Source organism: Numida meleagris, chromosome 5 (genome assembly GCF_002078875.1).
Source record: "Numida meleagris isolate 19003 breed g44 Domestic line chromosome 5, NumMel1.0, whole genome shotgun sequence".
NCBI lineage: Eukaryota > Metazoa > Chordata > Aves > Galliformes > Numididae > Numida > Numida meleagris.
In genome coordinates, this window is record NC_034413.1 from 24186080 (window position 1) to 24208850 (window position 22771).

Genomic DNA, 22771 nt, shown 5'->3' on the forward strand with positions numbered 1-22771 from the left:
TTGCATTGGGACTGAGCTTTCTCTTTGGATATCACCTTACACCTTTCATTAATGGGCCTGTTCATTAGGAATCCTGGTGATGTAGATTCCCCATTCTTTCCTGCACTTCTAAATAGACACAGGAAGCATGACTGGAAAAAGATTTGAAATGCATTAAGAATGCACGGGAAGCTAACACTAAAAAGATGGTAATGGGGCCAGAATCAGAAGTAATTGTTTTCTTCTCAATAAGGGGCTTCAGGAGCCACTGGTTAAATTGCTTTTCTAAAACTCCGATAAAGGATTTTGTTGGCTGCTTTTGAATTAATTACTTTGAAGCAAATTCGCCTACTGCATTGCTTTACCACTTTATTCACATACTGCAAAGTATTTGTAGAACAAGTAATGGAGTCCTGTAAATCACATGGATGTAATTGCATCCAGGGATACTAATGATGTCATGAAGCATTGCAAGGTAGAGTGGTTTCTGTGGTGTTTCCAAGGGAAATGAGAGGCCTCTCATTTACAGTTTGTTTGTCATCCACTCCATTCAGTAAAATAGTGAATGGGTCTAATAATAATATAAATAAATGATACATCCTGGTGGTATTTTGAAGATGTTTTGGCTTTAAATCCAAACTGTTACTGCTGTGCTACCATCATTTCCATTTGTATCTGGCTTGCTTTTAGCTAAAGTAGTCTTGTGTTTGTACCATATGGAAATTATTTTCATTTGTTCAACAGATGTATGAGCCTTTTATATGTTTTACTCCTTATCAAATCAGATTACATGATAAAAAATTCTGCAAAATGTTCTGCAAGCGTTCTGTTTTATGGGAGTAACCACAGGCTGTCAGTGCAGATGGAGGACATGTGTGACAGTTCCAGTACTTCAGTGCACCCAAGTATCACTATGCAATTCATTCTAACATCAGTTTGTCCGTGCACCCAAACAAGATCCTAGTCTCTTTCAGCCAGCTGCAGTGGATACAGATGTTGGCCTGTCTCTTGTGATTCTGAAAATCCCACTCAAACCTTACTTATCTTTAAATGAAAAGCTCCTTTTTAAATTTGAAGGAGTTGTGCTGTTTAATGACCATATTGCAATCCAAAGCTCTGTCAGGCTACTCAGTATTTCTGACAACTCAGTCAAACTGTTTACACTGTGATTTTCATGCTTATTTCTTAATGACTGCTATCTCCATGTATATCAGCCTTTCTACTGATCGGCTCTGCAAGAAGTAGAATTGGAAGGGAGGCACAGGAAAGGGGTGGGGAGGTCATTGCAAACCAATGGGTAAAATGAGATTGTCTGAAAAAATGGACGTCAAGGTACAGCTGAATCCTACTAAATGCAAATGCCTATCATGTGACAGAGGAAAAAATCTGGAGAAGAACCAGTCAGTCATATTCATTCATTGTTTTAAAAATAGATGTATAATTCCTTCACCTGTTCAGACAAGTCAGTTTTGAGCTTTTCTCTCTGATATTTACAGCACTTATATGACTTTCATATTAGTGTTCTTTGAACAACTCCCATTTTCTGTTCAAGAATTATCGTGTTGGCTTGCTTAGAAAGGGAGAGAGCTGCAGACAGTCTCCTATGTAAGGAAGGTTTTATGACCCAAGGAAAAGTTTGAGAGAACTCTGATAAACTTCTGTGTTTTCTCTCAGCAGAAAACATGTTTAGATTTCTAAACTGCCTCATTTCATCAAAAACTTTTCCCCTATCTCAATATTATCTGTGAAATAAAGGAAGAAGATCTGAGTGGTGCAGGTATGGACTTAGGTAAAACCTGGGAAGCAGAGGTTCGTTAAACATTCAGCTTGCTCTGGGCCATGCTTATAGCAGAGCAGTTTTACTTTCAAAAAGTAGATGATTATGCAACTTCAGCATAAACTATGGGCCAGGTCTTTGGTGGCTATGTCCCTGGCCTGAGTGCAGCAAAACTATACTGATTTATGCCAGATGAGGATCTGCATTTTTCTCATCGCTTTTAATGCTTCTTTAATCCTTACAAAATGAAGCCTTCAGTTCTTTGGAAGTGCATCTCTTAAGAAAATGCCAATGCAAATATCTTTTAACTGGGATGAACTCTCCTGCTGTGTGCCTTCCTTTGCAGCTTCCTTTGGTCTGTACTTCCCCAGAAAGGAGTACTCAGAGAATGTCTACATTGACCAACCAGCAGGTACACCGCTCCTGCGCATCCATGCCTTGAGGGATTCACATGGGGAAACAGCCCACTTTCATCTGTGCCAGAATCTCATCATTTCTCGAGCAAGATCCCATGAAAATCATTGGTTTCAAATCAGAGAAAAAATGGGACTTCTCTACCTCAGCAAGAGCCTAGATAGAGAAGACTTTAATATGCTGTGTAAGTACAAGAAGACTAACTTTTCTAGTGAAAATTTCTGTTGTTAAAGTATCTTCAGATCATGAGATTTATCCATCAGCAGTGAGCAGTGAATTTGGAAAAAAAACCTAACAACCAACACCTACTATTTTAAAATGAAGAACCAGACCTGACAAAACCTGCAGCAAATAGAAGGAGATGCATACTAAAGCAGATGTTAGTCTGAGACAGATTCAATTACTCTCACTATGATATTGAGATTTGCACTTTATTCAACTACTGATACAAATTGAGCCAATTCCACTGTGTCAATGCTGAGTGCTTAGTGTCTCCACAGATGCAGTTGGATTTCTTCAAACTCTCACATAAACAGCCCTCAAACTCTGGTAACATGGATTCATATGGATTTGCAAATAACACCAATGGTTCTTGGAAGAAGTGGTTGTGTACCTCCCTTTCCCTCCAGAGATTTGGCTTTGTTAAGGAAGCTTACTGTTCAACTACAGAAATGAGTTGTCTCAGTTTTTTCCCCTTCTTTTATGCTCTATCAGTAAATTGGTCTTGGTGATTTTGATCTATGAGGAAATTATCATTCGATGATAGAGAAGGAAATGGATGAGATGCTAATGGCATGCAGCTGTGATCAGTTGCAGAAATTCTGTTGTTGGAGAGCCTGTAGTAACTGATGAGTTGAAGGGCCATATATCAACACTGCTCTTTGACTGAGTTGCCTTGATGTTTAAATGTTCAACTTCAGGCACTTACTGTTTTATTTGTTTAGTGCTTGGTATCTCATCTTTTTTCTCTGCATTTTTGATACTCGCAAATATCAGATACCTGTTTGTAACTGGACAAGGGAAAAATAGCTATCCACGACTTGAAAGTCTTGGGGCTTCATGTTTTGTTCATATCACAGTGACCTCTAGAGCCTTTCCAAGTGAATTAGATCTGTCGCAGAGATGTTATCATTCTGTCTGTAGTCAAATGCTGCTAATCAAAGTAATTGAGTCTTGAGGGTGTATTAGTAGATGCCACAAGTTGATTTAAATGTCTGTGTTATCTTTTGGCCAGCTCTTTATATTTCAGAATGATGAAGCAGATTGTCCTCTAAACAATTTAGCCCCTAACTTCAACTGGTATAAATTATCAAAACATTAGGATTTTAATGACAGAAGTTTTGGGTCTATCTATTACCATTTTGCACTACGTTTCCCCACTGCACCCCTACTACGCTCTAGTCCCTTAAAACAACAACAACAACAACAAAAACAGTCAAAAAGCTGATTACTAGCAGTGACTTGCTATATGTTAGCGTTACCAATGCAAAACATTGGTATCATTTAGTGAGGTTCTATAACTTAAAACTAGTGGTATGACACCTATAAGTTTTTAGCTTTCTGGGGTTACTAGGTTTAAGATTTAAGGTCTTCCAACCAGCAAATGATATATTTAAGAACTGTTGTTATATAACAGAACTATACAGTTTTTTGTGAAATAATGGACTACAGCACAAAAAGTGTGTAAGAAATGGATTGTCTTCCATAAAACATTTTGTCTGGTGTGTTTTTTCTGCAGCTGTAGGAAACTGGATGCCATTATCAAAGGTGATGCTGTATGTCTTCCTCTCATCCCACCCTTTCCAAGAGAAGGAATGTGACTCTGCTACTCGCACCACAGTTTTCCTCTCCTTGATCAATGCTACTGCACCAGCTTGCAGTTCACTGACAGCCAGGGAGCTTTGCTTCACAGAAATGGATCTCTCCTTTCACATCAAGGAGAATAAACCCCCTGGTACATTTCATCAGCTCCAGTTACCCTCAGTTCATCATCTGTGTCAGAATCTCAGCATTTCCTACAAACTGTTGGCAGGTAAAACTGGAACTGAATCACTCAGGTCCCAGAAATTGATGCAAACAGCTGCACCATTAAGATCTCTCTTGTAGTAGATCCTCTAGATTGATTCTCCAAAGGAAATTCCCTTTCAAATATGATCTGAGCCTGAATATTTTGCCTTTGAATTATACAGAAAGGATGGGAAGGAGGATTGTCTCCTTCCTAAGGGAAAGATGGGTTTTAGAAGTTTGCACCTGGCAAGAGACTATCAGGGATATTCTGAGCTTTAAATTGTTCTTCATCTAGACTGCAGGAACTTCCACATTTTCTGCCTACCCTGATACAGCTTCACAACTTTTTTTTTCTTTTTTACTTCTGAGTCTGCCTTTTGTTATGCAGTCATGATGTGTAAATGGATTAATTGAAAAGAATATTAAAGAAGAAAACTATCAGAGTTCTGTAATGGGAACTGATCGTCCCTACTTATATTGTGACCATGTTTTCCAGCTGAAGGCATGCCTTTTCGATACAATGAGAACACCACTGGTGTGAGTGTAACACAGCGCCTAGATCGAGAGGAGAGAGAGAGATACGAGCTGATTGCCAAATGCATCGTGAGAGAAGGCTTCAGGGAAATGCAGGTTGAGGTGCCCTTCCTGGTCAATGTGTTAGATGAAGATGACTCTCCTCCCTTTCTTCCCAACGGGACTGACACTGCAGATGCTGTCGTGGAGTTCAACAGAAAAGAGGTAACGTTCTCCTTTATTTGGTCCCTGAAACAGGAGCACAGTTGTTGTAGGGAGGGTCACTAACATCAAGAATCTTGCTTTAATGCCCTCCTCCTATTTATCCTTAACTGTGCCAAAGTGATCATTCAAGCGGTCTGAACCCCTGAATGTCTTTGTGTGTGCCACCTGCACACATACACCCATTGCTTCAGTAGAGAAGTGTACAAGTGGGCTCTTTGGCTCTTCCTACCAAATTTGTCAGTGGTATATATAAGAAACTTATTTATGGGCCTAAATGATGCATATTTCATGAGAGGATTTCTATTCCACAACAGCAGCCTTGTTTTGCGGTCAAATTTCCATTCAGAGTATATTTTGCTCATATTTATGTCAGAAAGAGAAAAGAATGATTTTAGGAGTTTGCTGCCACCTCCAGACTAGAACAAGCATTTACAAGATGCCCACGAACGTACCACATTTGCCTGGTCATAAAGCAATTCCTGTTTGCTTTTGAAAACTTAAAATTTGGGAGTTTCACTTTTCTCTGGATGAGAAAAAGGGAAATTATTATTAAACTGTTTTATAAAGTAGTATAATATCTCTGAAATTATGTGCCTGAAAAGTGTTCTTAATATATTGTTTCACTGTCAGTTTGCAGTGGGAAAAAACCGACATTTTATTCAGAAACTTTCAATGTTTTCTATTAACTATATAAGTCTCAAGCTACAGAATTGCTAATAAAAGTATTGAAAGCTATGTGGATTCAATGTCCAGGTAGAAAATGCAATCTAGTAGATTAAGCAGAAGACAGACAACTCAGGCCATTTCTGTCATTTCAGGTAGTAAGTTTGATGGGTGTGACTATATTTCCTTGTCTTTTAAGTACACGTATTATTTGCCTGCTCTGTAAGTAGTACTGTAGAATGACATTGATTAAATATTAAATATAAAATATGTCATACATATATATTTATAAATTTCAAGAACTGTATATGTGCATTCACTTCCTACCTCAAATGTTTGGCATTGTACTTTAGATGTAGACTGAAATAATTATATGGCAGTATTTTTCACAACTACCTCGGTGCCTGCTGTCTTTTATTTGAGCCATCTAACACTTTTTCACCTCTATGTAAGCAGTTAAGGGTTCTCTGGGACAGACATCTGTAGCATGTGTACCCATCTGTCCATACACTCAAATGACCATCTCTCAGGTTGAGTGGGTATGCAATTTTATTGCAAAATGCTTATAAGTTTGGGAGCTCTGAAGTACTGGAGTTGATGCCAAGCACAAACCAGAGCCCTCGCATTACCTGATACTCTCTCTCTAGATGTAATGACCGAAGCACAGTTGAAAGAAGATTGCCAAAGTGTCATTTACAATTGTTTGTTGGTTTTTGATTGGTTGGTTGGTTTTTTTTTCTTAACAGGAAGGTTGCCCTTCTCTACATCATTAAATATTTGTTCAGAAAGGCATTTCATCAGTTGCTTAAAATGAAAAAAAAAAAAAAGTATGTGGACTGAGCACTCCAGTTGCACAAGCTGGGAACGGTGCATTTTGAAGCCTGCATGTGGCTCCTTACTAATTCACCCAAATGCCAGTCTTTGAACTGGATTAAGTGGAGATTGCTGTACCCAAAATCTAACACTGAGAGTAGATAAGCTGTCCCTCCTTGAGCTCTGGCAGTAGCTATGAATACTAACCTGCTGTAATAAAATGTTCCTGCCTATTTCCTGGAAGAACAACAAAAAAAGTTAGAAATAGTGGTATACTGAAGCTTAAAATGAATTTGAATGTAAGAGTGAACCCGCGTGAAAGTTGTAAGATTTTATATGACCGATATTTTAATCTCCTAAATGCATATCAAGAGAAGAAAGCTTCAAGATCATTCAGCAATGTCATTTGTGATTTTCTTCCAGGGAACTGTCCTTGCAGCGCTCACTGTGTATGATGCAGACACCACACCTATCTATCCCCTTGAAAGCAGCAGAAAGAAATACACAGGAACAATAATTACTGATGATCCATGGATAAATGAAACATTTCGGGTGGAGCACATTTTCGATGAAATTCATTTCAGCCCAAATGGCAGCCTAGTGAGGGGAACTCAACATGAATACAGTAAAGTCTCTTTCTTTGAATAAAAAAGTTGCTTGTTGATACTTGACAACTGCTGTTTAACTCTTCCAAGCATTTTGTAAATATTAAGCCAAAGAAAGCTGAGGGATTTTAAATTAAGCAAAACACTGAGCTTAAAACCTGTGCTGAAAAAATGATGCATCTCTGTGATAGGGAAAATATGGGATGAAGTTCATAGTACAGAGAAGCAAGAGATTTTGATTATAGGCTTCTCAGCAAGGTCATTAGAAGGGAAGATCACCTTTTCATACCTCTTGAAACCTCTTGAGTAGCACAGAGCATAAATTCATAGGAGCATATTTCCACCTGCTTTTGTTTCCTGTTAGGAATAGCTTTGATATTTTTAATTTGGGGGGGAAATGCAGTATCAGAAAAACACATTCTGAGATAATGTGGGTCTGTAACAGACTAATCTTTTCTTTTCCAGAACTGGTACTGAATAAAAGTATTTCAGTGACAGAGCATCGTTCCTTCCAGTTAGATGTTTTGGTGAACGACACAGAATTTAATGGCCCAGAAAGATCAGTGATGCTTCATTTCAATGTCTCCATCCTCCCTATCAGCATTCAGTTTCCAAACACAACTTACCGCTTCACAGTGAACCGAAATGCTCAGCGTTTTGCACAAGTAAGAACTGAGTTAATTACATGTTCACTCTGTTAGAAACAAAGCCAGTGTATAGATGACAGGAGTGAAATGTAGGAAATCGAGGTTCTGTTTCTTGATTCTGACTCTCATTTGTATGCATGTGAAGTTTAGCTGTCTGTGTTTCAAGGTACACTCTGAAATTGCATATGAGATACGAAACACAAGTATTCAAAAACTGCTTCTTGTTTCTGCCTCAGTGATTTGGCTATCCTGACATAATTGTTGCTAATTTTCAGCAATTACATGCTCATTTCTACCTGCTTCTGTGGGACACTTGAGCTTATTTCTCCTTTTTTTTTTGCACAAAACTTTCAGGAATTCTTCCAGAATTGGCACATAAATGTGTTCTCCCAAATGGCATGTGGTTAAAGCATTGGTTGTAGCTATTTTAAGTAGAATCCATGAAAAATATGTTATCAGTATGACTGCTGCTAGATATTGCCATGGTAGATACCAGGTTGACTGGACACTAGCTTTTCCATAGTATAATAGCAGAATAGAAGCTATCTGTAGAAACGTTAACAGGCAGAAATAGAAGTGTGTATTATATTCAGAAGAACTTGCAACCATTTCTGGCTTATGTTTAAATAACTGGGAAAATATCAACAGCAAAAAAATGTTTGCCTTGCCTATTGGAGTCCTAGCTCTACATTTTCCAGTATGTTAATATCTTTTCTCATGATAACGGCTAGTTCATAATTAATGTGTTTCCTAATTTAACCCTCATTTTAGTTTAATCACCACCATTGCTATTCATATTGCCTTCCAGAAACACCTTCTAACAGGTTGACATTAATCATGAGAAAATTGCAATGTAATTGCTGTGGAACACATACATTAATAAGGAAGCAGTTCCAATATAGGTAGTGTTATGAAAGTTATTATTAAAAACATCAATGATAGGCCATTTTGGGGAGCTGCTGAAAAGTACCTCTCATAACTAAATAAAGCTGTAACGCTACTGGTGCATTTGCACAGAGAGAAGGGCTGAGACTAACTTATGATCATCCCAAGTGCAGAGAAAACCAGTTCATTAGAAGTCTTCTAAGGAAGAATTCAGTTTTACTCATCTTTAAGGCTCTAACTGGTTGTAAAAAGAAAGGAAAGTTGGGTATAATTCATGTTTATATATTTAATCCTATTAGGTTTACATTAATATATAAAAATTGATTTTTTGTGTGTTCATGTACATGTACAATCAGACATTACATATATGTATAGGCTTACAATATTATTATGAATTATTGAATTCATTCTCTATTGTTCAACTAAACCATCTGTATCTGTGCATGCTCTAGATTGTCTGATTCTGTATGTTTGAAATCTGAAAGTATATAGTTTATTAGTTCCAGAATGGCATAACTAAAACAAGTTAGCATTTGAAAGCTATCATTTTTTGTGTTTTGTCAGTGCAGTCAAACATTTGAAACAGAACTTCAGGGTTTCTGGGAACAATAGCACATTACGGAAATGGTGCAGTTTCACTGGGTGGCAGTAGTAGCAGGGAAAAATCATTTCTCACATGAACATGAACTCCAAGTCTGGGGGAAGAGATCTCTTTTTGTGTTGCCTAAATGTAAATTCATAAAGCGATTTTGTTCTGATTCTAGACCACCAAATCTGAAAACTAATCCTGGCTCCGGAGATTATTTTTTTGATCAGTTAAATGATCTTCCACATATTTCTGAGACTGCATTTGAACTTACAGTGTGGTCAGGTTTGGAGCACAAGACAACATATGCAGTTTAGTTCCCAGCACTTCATATTATTAAAGTTGTCTGCATAATTAGCCGTGATGTGCCAGAGCAGTAAGGAAAAGTACTGAGCCAAATCAATATGAAGGCTGAACTGTCTCTTGCCCTAAGGAAAACATAAGAGCGTGAAGAAATGATTAACTGCTGGGCTGATGCCATTTGTCTATTTGAGCAGCTAAATGAATTGAATAACAGAAGCGTGGCCTGATGGTACAGGCTTGCCCAGTGGCATTTAACTTATCAAAGAACTTAAAGCCCTATTGACATTTACTGAGATAAATGATGAATAATCTAGGCTGAGATTTTTAAAGACCTTATATGTCCAAATGTCCATGGAATTCAGTGAAGAGGAACATTATTATTATCCAGACTTTATTAAACTCTGGAGCTCAAAAGATGGATTTTTCTATTCCGATTTCTGCTAATGATAGTTCTGCATTAACTATTGGGTGTCTTACAAAATGCATCTTTGTAGATACCTCTGCTGTATTTTAATGTTAACCCTGATTATCAGGCTATTTTCTGTCCTCCTCACAAATATGAGTTGTCTGTGTCTACCTCCTTTTCATGGGGCTGAGCTCTGCTGCATTTGAGATCCATGCTGTGTCCAGAATCTGCAGGACAGAGCAAGGTTATAGGTTTGACCTTTCCCTAATAGAACCAGACAGAAAGGGAAAGCCCATATTTCCCATGGAAAATTGTTGACTGGGGCATTTTTTGCTTCTTCTGAAGCAGTGGAAAGAAAGCAAAACTGGTCCATGCTCTCCAATAAGGACATTCTGCCCTTCAGGACCCCCATCTTTTTGTGGTCTCTTTGATCAAAAGAGTGCCTCTACAAAGAAGTGATGACAGAGTAGACAGCGAGAAAAGACATTTTTAATGTGGTCAATATATGGGCTAATACCATGGTATATCACTATATTCTCCTACTGCATCATGAAAGCATCACAGCAGCAGTTGCAATACACTGCCAGTTGCAATGCAACATCAAAACTAAGATGACGTGGTCCTGGATGGGACCTGTCTAGACCTTGTGTCTAGACAGAATTTATGAACAGTTTTGGTCTTTTTCTTTCTGCCAGTCCCAGCATGGTGTAGGGATGAGACAGCATGAAAACTAACTACCAAAAATGGCCCAGCTTCTGACTGCTTCAATAAAGAAACAATAAAAAACCCAACACATGGTGCCAAGTGACCAGTCAGTAGTATGAATGGGAACATGAGATGAAGTACGATTATCCCATGACAGTGTATGCTTCTAGGATTTCAAGAGCTTCTTCTCTGACTTTAAACGGTCCAAATCCATAGGAAGACATATTAGTAAAAAAAAAAAAAAAAAAACAAAGAAAAGAAATATATATTTTTTTACATTCTTGAATAAAAATACTAAAATCAAGATGTACACATAAGCTTTTTTACCAGCAGTAGTGGTCCTTGAAAGCATATCTTAACCAAAGCCTTTAAAAAGAATTCATAACAAAGTCCCCTTAAATAATACCCCACCCTTCACATTGTGGTTTTTCCTGCAAGGAAAGCCAATTTATCCGGATCTGATCCGAATCCCACTCTAGTAAATGGAAAAACCAAAGTGAGCTTTGGATCAGTTCCCAGCTCCTATAGGAGCTGGAGACAGAGTTTTACATTCCAGTGCTTCTTAGATGAATTGTTTGAGACTGAAGACTGCTTTAGCACACGTATTCTGGCAGGCAGAAAGTCAAATATGGCAAATCCACAGTTTCATTTTTAGATGAAAGTATTTAAAAAAATTCAAATGGGAAACAATGAGGTTCTTATTCCTTTTAAGGCTTTCATAAAACTCTGCTGGCCAGAAACTTTTGACTGTAGTATTACAAAACTTACATATTAGCATTTTCTATTTCTGTCTTATTTGAGAAGACTCTCAGGCTTGTTCATACTGAAATGTTTGCTTTATCAAGGAAATACGAGCTTTTCTCACAGATCAGCCTGGAACAGAGTAGGAACTGAACCCAGACTTTCCCAAATCACAGGGTTGTGCTATCACTGAACATTGCCTACCACCAGCAGCAGGCACCAGATACCATCGAGTCTCTTGGCCAAGGCTTTTGGTGTTTCCACTGTTAATCAAAAGACATTGGTAATCCTTTACTCCTCTTTCTTATTGAGAATGAATCACTCGGAGAACTTGAATAAATCAGTTTGAAGGATTCACTTAGTAGATGAGGTCTTCAATGCTGTTTCACACAGTATTCTCCTGGAGATGCTTGCTGCTCATGGCTGGGACGGGTGTACTTCTTGGCCTGAATCAGGTATAGTATGGCCAATAGGACTAGGGACGTGATTGTCCTTTTGTCTACAGCACTGGTGAGACTGTATCTCGATTGCTGTGTTCAGTTTTGGGCCCCTCGCTACAAGTTGTTGCTCAAGCAAGTGCAGGGATGAGCAGTGAAGCTGGTGAAGAGTTCTAGGAGACAAGACTTACAGGGAGTGACTGAGGGAACTGGGGCTGCTTAGTCTGGAGGAGGCTGAGGAGAGACGTCATGGCTCTTTAGAACTACCTGAAAGGTTGCTTAGAGGAAGGTGTCAGTCTCTTTTCTCAGGTGTTAAACTTTTGGATGCAAGGAAACAGTCTCGGGTCGCAGCAGAGGAGGTTTAGATTGGCCATCAAAAAGAAGAGAGGGTGGTTAAACATTGGAACAGGCTGCCCAGGAAAGTGGTGGAGTCCCCATCCCTGGAGGTATTTAAGAGACGTGTGGACGCGGCACTAAGGGACGTGTTTTACTGAGAGGATTCAGTATGTCAGGTTTACTGTTGGACTTTATGATCTTGATGGTCTTTTCCAACCTGGATGATTCTGTGATTCAGGTACCGCATTGATGTTAAAATATCAAAATGTATAAAAAGAAGTTAAATGTTGAACTGTGTAAGGTGAATTATTCTTCCTTTTCTTTAAGGTCTTTCTGGAAAGCACAGAATATTTTTGACATATAGTTTTGTTTCTGTTGTCTATGACTACTTTGTTGGTGTTTGAGCCTAGATAGGAAAAGTCTGCATCGAAAACTGTATGAAATTCCATGGTGTGAACATCACCTACAAGTTACTGTCCCCCAATGTAAGCTGCTATGCTGTCAGCATACTTCAAGGCCGAGAAGACAAATATGGAAGCCTTTATGTGAATGATTCCTCTGTGCTACTTAGACCTGAATGTAAAGAAATACAATACACTGTTCAAGCTACAGACAAGCAGAGCAGGAAACATACCAAAACCCTTCTCACTGTTGTATTAGAAGGAACTCGTAAGTACCTGTGCCTGAGCTACAAGATGCAGATTACAAAATTTGTTTTTATTTGGTGTTCTGATTCAGATCCAGCTGCAACAGATACTTGTCTCAAGAACTAAAGCACGTAAAGTGGTGTATCATATGTGATTCCTAATGATCATCATCGTATGAAATCACAATTCTCTGGCCTAACTGGATTTATTTGTCTTTCTCCCTACTTTCCCCTCCCATTTTGATTTATATACTTTAAATTTTGCTTAACATTCATGTAGCAATTGCTCTGACTTAATTTTAATGAAAAGGTCATTAGGGCAGAGTGTGTTAGAAACATTCTGTAACAGCCACAGCAAAAGATGGTTACACTGAAAACATAAACGTTTCTCTCCAACAATAATTCACTTTGTGCAGAAACTTAAAAATCTGCCTGATAATTTCTGCATTTCCCTTGTTTCATATCGTAACTCCTGTAGGAAGAGTGAATGGGTTAAGGGAGAAGAGAAAAAAGGCCTGCAGAGATCTTTTTGTGAGAACCTTATGCTGTCTGAAATCACACATTCAAAAGCATGGCTCTTGGGCTCCAACTTATTAGCCCCCAGTATAAAACATTTTCTCTTAGCTGAAGTTTTTTATGAAGCTTTAAGCACTTATGGTCCCAATTTTTCTGTAACCAAAATGCATATTTCTACAGTCCTGGGCACTGACAGTGTGCCACCAAGCAAAGATGACCATGCTATCATGATCTTACTGTTTAATTTCACAGAAGAATAACACCTGGATTTTTAAGTGTTACTTAAACTAATTGATGCTTAGGTTCGTGTTCACTCTCTCCTCTCTTTTCTCACCTTTCCTTTCTTCCTATCTGCCCTGAAGAAAGGAATTTCCCTTATGATTTGATCTAACTTACTTGTGTATTCATTTCCCTTGTACTGATTTGACAGCAAGCACTCTTCCCAACAGTTTTAAAAAAAGAAGAGGACTGCCCTGACTCTTGTGCTATGAGTAAGCACCTTGCTGAATGTGAAGAGTGTGGTGGCCTGGGAGTGCTAACAGGAAGATGCCAATGGAGACAGGGGAGTGGAAAAGGTATGTATCTATTGTATGAAGTCAAGTTTTTCTTTAGTTGTAACTGTGCTTTTGACTTCCATGGATATAAACTGATTTATTTTAGCTGGACAACATGGTATTGTGAACTACACAGAAGCTGTGGTAAAAACAAACAAGCAAACAAAAAAGACCATAAATCATAATACCCAAATGGAACATTCATTCCTTGTAGGAAGGAAAATGATATTAGGTTGGAATGGTCATTCTTGCTCTTGTTCCCGGTGGATTTAACATGATATATAACACAAGGTACTAGACTACAGTTTGGATTTGTATCAGTGTAACTGGAATGGACAACTTATTAAAGCGCAATTGAATTTGGACCATACCAGTGGTCTCTTCTTGATCCATGTTCTGCGGTCTGCAACACAGATCTGACAAGTGGCAGTAGTACTCCTGGCTCTTTCAGAATAATGCTTTTGTGTCAACACTTTATCCTTCAAACTGGGAGAGTATCTCAAATTCTCCAATTGCTTGTAACCTTCATTTTCACAGATGTATCAAATTGTGTAGAGATGTCCTTAGTTGTAAAGGCCACTCTTCAGTCTCAAAATGAACTCTTAGATCCTTTTCATGTAATAGTAACTGTAAGTGACATACTTAAAGGGCTATCAAAGGCACAAGACAGAAGATATAGCAAAAAATACCTTCCTTCTAGATGCTTTTAGCTATTGTCTTGATTATTACTTTGAAGATAGTAAAGTATTTATAGATATTGACAGATGTTTATTTTAAAAAGAAAGGTGCCTTGTGTTTTGGTGTGCGCTGAGAAGATGTATTTCTGGTGTTTGTGCAGTTGTCTGTTTTTCTGTTAATAGGAATCACCACAAACTATTCCACATGCACCCCAAGTATCAAGACTTGTCCAGATGGCACCTGTGATGTCGTGGAGAGCAAAGATCCAGCTATTTGCCCCCAAGACTGCACAAGTATGGAAATGCTTTAGGATTGGCTTTTCTATGTCACAGCTCACTGTTCATTAAGTTCTACTTTATATGTTAGATACGTTTACAAGTTGCACACATTTATCTCTGCATTATCATATCCGTATATGAATCATACAAGAGTGTTAAGCGTATTGTGAATCATCTTGTTATTTTTGAAGCCAGTCAGCTAACACCTATTGGCTGTCAGAGATAGCAAAATAGGGTTTCTTCAGTAATTCTCAACACTCTGCTCCCCCTCTTAATTTGCAGGTAGCATTCTTCAGTGGAGGTATTTACTTAAATATTGATATTATGCAAGTTAATGCTGTATTTCCAAACTTTAGCGCACAGAAATAAAAATCCTGCCTATTTGCACTACTATTTAAATAAGTAAAAAGAAATTTCAATTTAAAACAAAATGTGCTTAAGAAGGGTCACTTTTCAGAAATGCGCCTGGCCTTATTTGACAACCATCAGAATGATCCTATTTCCTCTGTATTTGAAATTACAGGCAGAGGTTCACATGAACAGCATTTAGGAAGGAAGAATTGAAATGTGTGTGTTTTTTCTTCAACACATCTGTCTACATTTTACTTGCTCATAGCTGCCCATACCTTCATGTTCACAAATCACCCTGAATATACAAAGGCTAGCAAAACAATATACTGTACTTGAGCAATTTCAGTCTATTATGAGATTATTATTTTTAATTGGATCTTTTTATACAGCATCTAGTATCTAATTGATGGATAAAGACACAGCCATCTTAATGGTTCTTGGCTCTGGCATTGTACACTCCAAATTTACATTTTAAAGAGAAGTCTTTGAGGAACTGCTATTTTATCATAGTCTAGAACCTAAGTTATTCTATGAAAGTAAATTAATAAACAGGTATCTTTGTCTTTCTCACATGAAAAAATGTGATTGTGTATTTTGAATTACTTTGATCACATTATTACATTAGAGTGCATAAAATCCAATCCTTAAAGTGGCAGAAATGATTGAAGTGAATGCAAGTAACTTCTCTAATCATCTGAAAAGAACTACTTTTTTGGTAATAACTGGAATCAGTTGCTATTCTAAAAGTAGAAATATCTGTGCCAGGGGCTGCAGTGCTAGGACATATAATACTCAACATTTGTAGCATCAGACACTTTGCTTGACAGAAGCCTGAAAGAAATACTGGCTTATTAAATAACAGAAGCAGGCAAATAAGAGAAGCTTTCAAGATGTTGTGTATGCTTTTTTAATGTCTGAATTGGAAAATTTTATATGGGATTTTGTACAATTCAGAACCTGGATGGTGCCCAAACCAATATACTTACAAAGAGAGAAATGAGAGTGTTCTGCAAGCTCAGAGGTACAGGAATACCATTATATCAGCTTTTACTGGCAGAGAACATGTCTTTGGAAATGGCAAGTAATAAATAGAAAAGCCTCAGATGCATTAAGATCAAGGATATTCTTTAAGTACATGCAGTTGCTAAAACACTTGTTTTTATAATTCATCTGACATTATGATGGCTATGTGCTTGATCCCCAACATTGCTTTTTCACACACACTAGCGCTATGAATATTACATTCAGGGGCACTCAGCCGAAACAGCCACAACTGTGTCCATCAAATAGAGGCAACCTAACTGCATTCTAAACAAGACACTTCCATGTTGTAACTGCTTCAGGGGTGTTTGCATGAAACAACTCATCTTTGTAGGCTTCTCTGAACTTTGGCTTTCTGATAATGGAAGAAAACATACTCCTTAGGCTTCTACCTTCCTTTGTTTTCAGCAGCTATCTGTTTCTGCCTTTGGTGTTGTCTGTCAACTAGTGTTCTTACTTTTTGAATTTTTGGAGTTTCTACATGGCTTGGGATAGAATTACTGTTTTTACTTTTTCCAAATGATCTTGAAGCAGGGAAAGTTCTTTCCCACCACAGGGCAATGGAAACAGCTGATGATTTAAAACAGGAATAAGTAAAACACTATACAATTCAAAATAACATTGATAATTCTTGGAATTTCCCTACCAGCAGTGAATTGGTGAAAAACACATTTATGGCTCTCTGGAATACATATAGGAAGCTCCACGTTTTCACTGTGGAATACTGTGGAATACTGGAAATATGTTCATTCTTTCCCTGCTACGTAAGAAAAAATTGTCTGTGGCAGTTGAGGCACGGACTCTGTTGCTAGTGCAGGACTAAGACCCTTTATTGTACGTGCTATTGCTCGTGCTTAAAACCTTTTATACCTGTGTAACAACCCCTTGATCACATGTCCCATGGTCTTTTGTTAGTCACAATGGGGGATTAGTCGTTGTTTTCCCGCATCTCCCCCTTCTTTATTAGTTTAAACAACAAGCACTTGGTTGATAGCCTTATTAATATAATACAAGGAATACGTACTAACAGGCACACAAAAACCTAAAGACGCATTCACTGTTATCTAAAACCTACTAATGTTTTCTCCAGAAAATGTTATCAGTGATGGCACGCACATTGTTTATCTTGAGAAATAATATTAACTCAAACAACAATCTCAGTAAACTGAGAACATGTCTTGCTGCGACTAAACTCCCACACTAAAACCCGAACTCACTGTTGTTACGATTGCACCCAAAGGTAGTCTCCAAACAGTACAAAACTTCTATACGGTAATAATGAAACCACTTTAAATACAAACAACTTAAGATAAATTTGTTTAGCTCCACATCGCCCTCCAGAATTACATTGCCTCCCCTCATTCTAACAAAGTCGTATAAACCACCCATCAAATCAATCCCATGAGGTTTCCACACGTAGCTTATTTTGTGCTCAGAAGCAGATACATTTCTAAAATAAGGGATCACGCATTTTGAACAGCAAGTCAGTTTCCCATTGTATACTCTTGATAACATAGCAAAAACTTAAAAAATATTGCTATACATGAAGAATAATCTTGTAACAAATGTAAGATCTTCTGTTACTGAGCCGCTAAGGGAAAAGAACAAGTTGACTGGGTGTAAGATTCCCTGAGGTAGTTGTCCACTGAGAGATTGGCTGCAGTATAATTGCACCAAGTAGATCCACAGCCTGGTTGCCTCCGTAAGCCTTCTCTGTAGAAGTGACTTGGCTTTTGTTGCTGACTCCACCAATTCCTACCGATCCTGTTGGAGGGAGAAGGTGTCTTGGCCTGTGGCGTTGGCGAGTGTCTTCTCTATCGCCTTTTGTTGTGCACATTCTCTCCAAAAGCCCATCCACATCATGTATTGGGTACTTGTCAAAATCAGTTGTGCCAAGGTCTTGCAATCGTGAGGACAAAGAGCGTAACTTTTCATAACAGAGCCTAACAGATGACTGGTATAGGGGGAGCCGAGCCCAAATCCCCCTCCCGCTCTGCCTCTGTGCAGATCACACGCGGATCAGAGGGGTACAAGTCTGGTTCCTTCCTCGGGCTCGCTAGTCTGGGGTCTAAAAGGTAAACCGATCTCCATGGCCCCAGAAGGTTTTAGCCACGGGGTCAGAGCGCGTAGCTGCATCCCACGTCTCTGTGTCATAGGTCGTAGCCCCATTTACTCCTACGTTCCGAGAGACCCACAGCATAAGTTGCCTTACACCACTTCCACTTTAGCGTGGTGCTTCTGCAAAAGCGCTCCCATTATTTTGCAAACTGCCTCCTGTTACTTTGTTACGTTTGATCCAATTGTTCCCCATTGCTCACCTCCATCCTGCAGAAGTGATTGTGGTTCTCTGCTTCTGCTTCCTTTCAGCGGCCCTGATTCCCGCTTCCTTTCAGCAGTTTTTGGATCCCGCTTACTTGCAGCGGCCCTGATTCCTGCTTCCTTTCAGCAGTCCCGATTGGCACCGCTCAGCCTGATAGCCGATTCTTTCCCGAGGCTGTCCCTGATACAGGGTCCCTGTTCAGGTGCCATTTGTGGCAACTGAGGCACGGACTACACTGCTCGTGCAGGACGAAGACCCTTTATTGTACGTGCTTACAACCTTTTATACCTGCATAACAACCCTTTGGTCACATGTCCTAAGGTCTTGTGTTAGTCAAAGTGAGGGGCTAGTCTTTGTTATCCCACAACTATCTTCAAATCCCTTGCTCAAGAGCAGTTTAGATAGGACCTACTCATCCTCAGTTTCCACCTTTTTCCAGGTCCTCTGATTTTTCTGTAGGTTTATAGTAGAAACATGTTCATTCTTTCCCTGCTGTGTAAAAAAAAAAATAAAAAAATTGTCTTCAAATCCCTTGCTTAAGAACAGTTTAGGTAGGACCCACTCATCCTCTGCTTCCCCCTTTTTCCAGGCCTTCTGATTTTTCTGAGCCCAGTGGAAACTTTGTTTCATCATCTGATTGCAATAGATGAAGTTGAAGTTGAGTGGTGAGGGCATATGCAGGAATTTTTGGCAACATCCATACTGCTCCAAACAACAAGTGACTCAGCGGTGACTCAGTCTTATCCCAAATTAACACACTGTGCTGGGTATAATTTAATAGGTGTGGCCTTCTTGGAAAGACGATCAAAATCTGCCTATTTTGCTTGGATACAAGTTGTTGTTTTCACTTTAGATAAAGAAGAATATTTGCCTGCCTTTTGGCAAAAATATCTTCCTCTTCAATTTCTGATACACGTTCAAAGGAATATAAAAGAATGACTCATTCATTCTGCTGTCAAATTAGGTAGGCAGGAGGAAAATGATTTGAAATAATATGGCTACATTAAACGTATCTTATTCACCTTTTGAATCCCTTTATGGTTTAGATGATCTTTCTGAATGACAGCATAGAATTGATTATTTGTTCCCCATTTCTCTTTATGCAATACTGTACATGATTAAAGGCAGTTTATAGATAAAAATGTGACAACTAATAGTCACTTTTCTCCTATTTGCAGAAAAAAATATTTACTTGGTAATGCAATTTGGGTCTGACCTTGCAATCACGCTGCATGAGCAACCCGTTTGAAACAGGGTAGTTATGGAAGAGTTTCTGCACTTCTTTCCTAAGAACAGATTTTTAATAATGCTTACTTTAACCTAATGAAAGATTATTATTATTATTATTATTTTACTTACACTTGGCACATAATCTTAGTGCTTTCACTCGACTCTCTCATGGCATTTTACAGAAGTAACTAGGTATTGTTATCTCCATTTGACAATGGAACAAACAACATACAGAACAGTATGCTGACTTTTCCAAAATCGGAGGAAAATGGCATCAGAACCAGGAACAAAACTCAGGGCTGTACAGTAACTCAGGCATTTAAAAAATACCTAAGACAATGGTAGAGAGAAACTGAAATAAATAGACTAAAGAAAATATTTTAAGGAGAATTTGAAAATGTGAAAGACATCGCTGATAAAGAACCATAATGCTTTATGAGGAAACCAAGTCTGTACAGCCATGATATGATCATTTGAGGTAGAAGTCTGGCACTAAATAATGGAATTATACATAATATTTTAAGGTGTACATAAAATTAGGAACGTATTTCAACTACACAATGCAAATAGAATTATTTTATTTGTTTTATAGATAAATTTTAATCCAGTCTTCCATAATTGGAGTAACAGCTAATCAGGGCTAAGATTCAAGCAGCCCAACATCCCCTCATTTCAGGACCTGAGAAATTTTAGCATTTTAGACCTACTCCAATGCTCAGAAATCCCTGTCATTATCATTCCCCTGTGCTGTACTGTCAATTTACAGATGCATACTAGGATTAATCTGTGGAAGACCCTGAGCTTTTTTAAAATTATTATTATTTTTAATTACATGTGAGAATCTTGTTTCTGTTTTTGACTAGATGGAAATATTATTGGTGGTCATGGGAAAGGCGCTGGAAATCTTGGAATTAAGTCAGGACATGGGATTTGTTACTGCTTCCCAAGACAGAACTGTTATTGTGAGAAAGATGATATCAAGGGTAAGTCATCATCTGCTCTTCCTCATATTATTCTTTCTCTCTGTTCTTATCTCCCATTTCTGTACATGCAACAATCTAAACTTCTGGACGTGTTAATAAGCATTAATATATCTGATTCTTTATAATACCTTAATGAGCAATATCTTTATTCAGAAACGGGTAATATAAAATCCATTAAGAACAGGCACCTTGACTTCTGCATGGAGACTGAAAACCTCCAGTCGGGGGTGACTTCAGACCTTCACTAAAGATTCTTTTTTTATCCATGAAGAACAGGTTGGCCATCCTTTGCTCTCTAGGAGTATTTGCATTTCAGTAACACTCACCTGATATTTGCAAAGACACCTAGGAGAATTAGAATAATGGCTTCTATTACTTTCAAGTAATTCCAGCCTCCTAATCATTTCTGAAAATCTCAGCTTCAAAATGTCAGATAGCCAACACCCATTGTGTTAGGAGGAGGAGTGGATTACTTTTATTTATCATCCTTTGTTTAAATGTAAAAGCTCTTTACAGTTCCTCAGGACAGATTGATGAGGATTAAATATTGTTATTTTAAAATTGGTTTTATTATTGCAAATTATTTTATGTTTCTTATTAGCATTTATGTAACTAAAACGGTAAGAATATGCCTTAATTAGCTCATTTGAATAAAGTTTCCATAGGCATTAAAATAAAACAGGAAGCATAAATTGTGGGGCCTTGTCATCGCCTTTATTCCCCTCTCAGTTGCAGAAAATGATTTGCTGTTCCCAGTTGTTTTGGAGGTACAGCTTCCAGACAACATCGCTAAGTTATCTCTGTATCTGAGGTCAGAGTCACCTGGTGAAAAGCAGTGCAAGCACAGTATGTTGCATATCTCAGTTCCTTCAGGAAACAAATCCCTAGGAACGATGTTTAGGGGCACTCAGACTTACTAATCTATAAAGACAAGTAATATGGGATCAAGCTAGCTATCCTGACATTTTACACAAGCTGTTAAGCATTCAATTCCCTACTGGTATCCAAAGTAATAATAATAATTAAAAAAATGGTAGGTGCAATGGGCATATTTTCAAACTTCTTTGAGAAATACCTATCAGGTTTTCCTTCAACTTTTTAAATGATATTGAGTTATTTTTCTGTCAAACCTATGTGTGCCACTTCATCTGCCAACTCAAAACTTGGAAACAGCAAGCAAAGTTCTAACAAATTGTTCTTGGTCCACAGAGCAATTTTGTGATGAAGTGTGCAAGACTGTGATAGCAGGGGCAGTGCTGTTGTCCTTCATCATCTCTGTGCTGCTTTCTTCCTATTTCATCCATCGTTACCACAAGAATTCTCCAAAGCCACCTATTGCCTCTGCGGAAATGACGTTCCGGCGCCCAGCCCAGTCATATCCCATCAGTTATTCTTCTACTAATGTCCGTCGGCCTTCTTTAGACTCCATGGAGAACCAGGTGTCTGTAGACACCTTTAAGATACCAGTAAGCCAGATTTCATTTTGCACACATATCTGCCTTGTCCATAAAGAATGGTGCTTATCCGTGCAGAAGACATTATGGAAATGGAACCTGTTAATAGAAACATTGAACTCAGATAACTAGAACAGAAGTGATGAGCACATGGATGGATCTGAAGATAGTAATTGAATAAACCATATAATTTACTCCACAAAGAAAGAATAGTCTTCTGTTTTTGTTATGTTTTGATATAACATATCGTCAGTTACAATTTGAGCCACTTTTTAAAATAAATGTAATTTGACATTATTAAAGTAATATAATTGTTAAAATTGTTACATTTAACATAATATTGTTAAAATAATAATCTAAATGTAAACTACTAATCGTCAAGTTTATAATCTCTGTGATGAGCCATAGTATCACAGTGAGGATAAGATTAGGGAGAAAAAAGAAAAAAAGTTGAGATCTGGTTTTCATTCTCTTATACCGTATATATATACCCACATATACCTATATTCTGTAGGTACCAATTGGCATGGGAATCTTACCCACACTTGAAGAATCTTTGCCCAGTCATATTGTTATACCTTTTACCTGGTTTCTTCTGTGTTGGTAAATCACTTTCAGGATGCCTGCCAGCAGGCAGTAGAGAAACACTGCCATATTATATGATATGTGGCAACGTCA

At 38.1% G+C, this 22771-nt stretch overlaps 1 protein-coding gene across 4 annotated transcripts in view; it reads left to right on the forward strand.

The window, feature by feature from the left end:
- The window catches only part of RET (ret proto-oncogene), a 96107-nt gene that overhangs the window by 53799 nt on the left and 19537 nt on the right, over positions 1-22771 (forward strand). For all 4 annotated transcript variants that reach the window (XM_021398313.1, XM_021398314.1, XM_021398315.1 and 1 more), the window contains 10 exons: positions 2103-2354; positions 3909-4202; positions 4674-4915; positions 6815-7016; positions 7462-7661; positions 12453-12711; positions 13654-13779; positions 14619-14729; positions 20520-20639; positions 21849-22105. In XM_021398313.1, the coding sequence (XP_021253988.1) occupies positions 2103-2354; positions 3909-4202; positions 4674-4915; positions 6815-7016; positions 7462-7661; positions 12453-12711; positions 13654-13779; positions 14619-14729; positions 20520-20639; positions 21849-22105 (2063 nt within the window). The remainder of the gene's footprint in view (positions 1-2102; positions 2355-3908; positions 4203-4673; positions 4916-6814; positions 7017-7461; positions 7662-12452; positions 12712-13653; positions 13780-14618; positions 14730-20519; positions 20640-21848; positions 22106-22771) is intronic.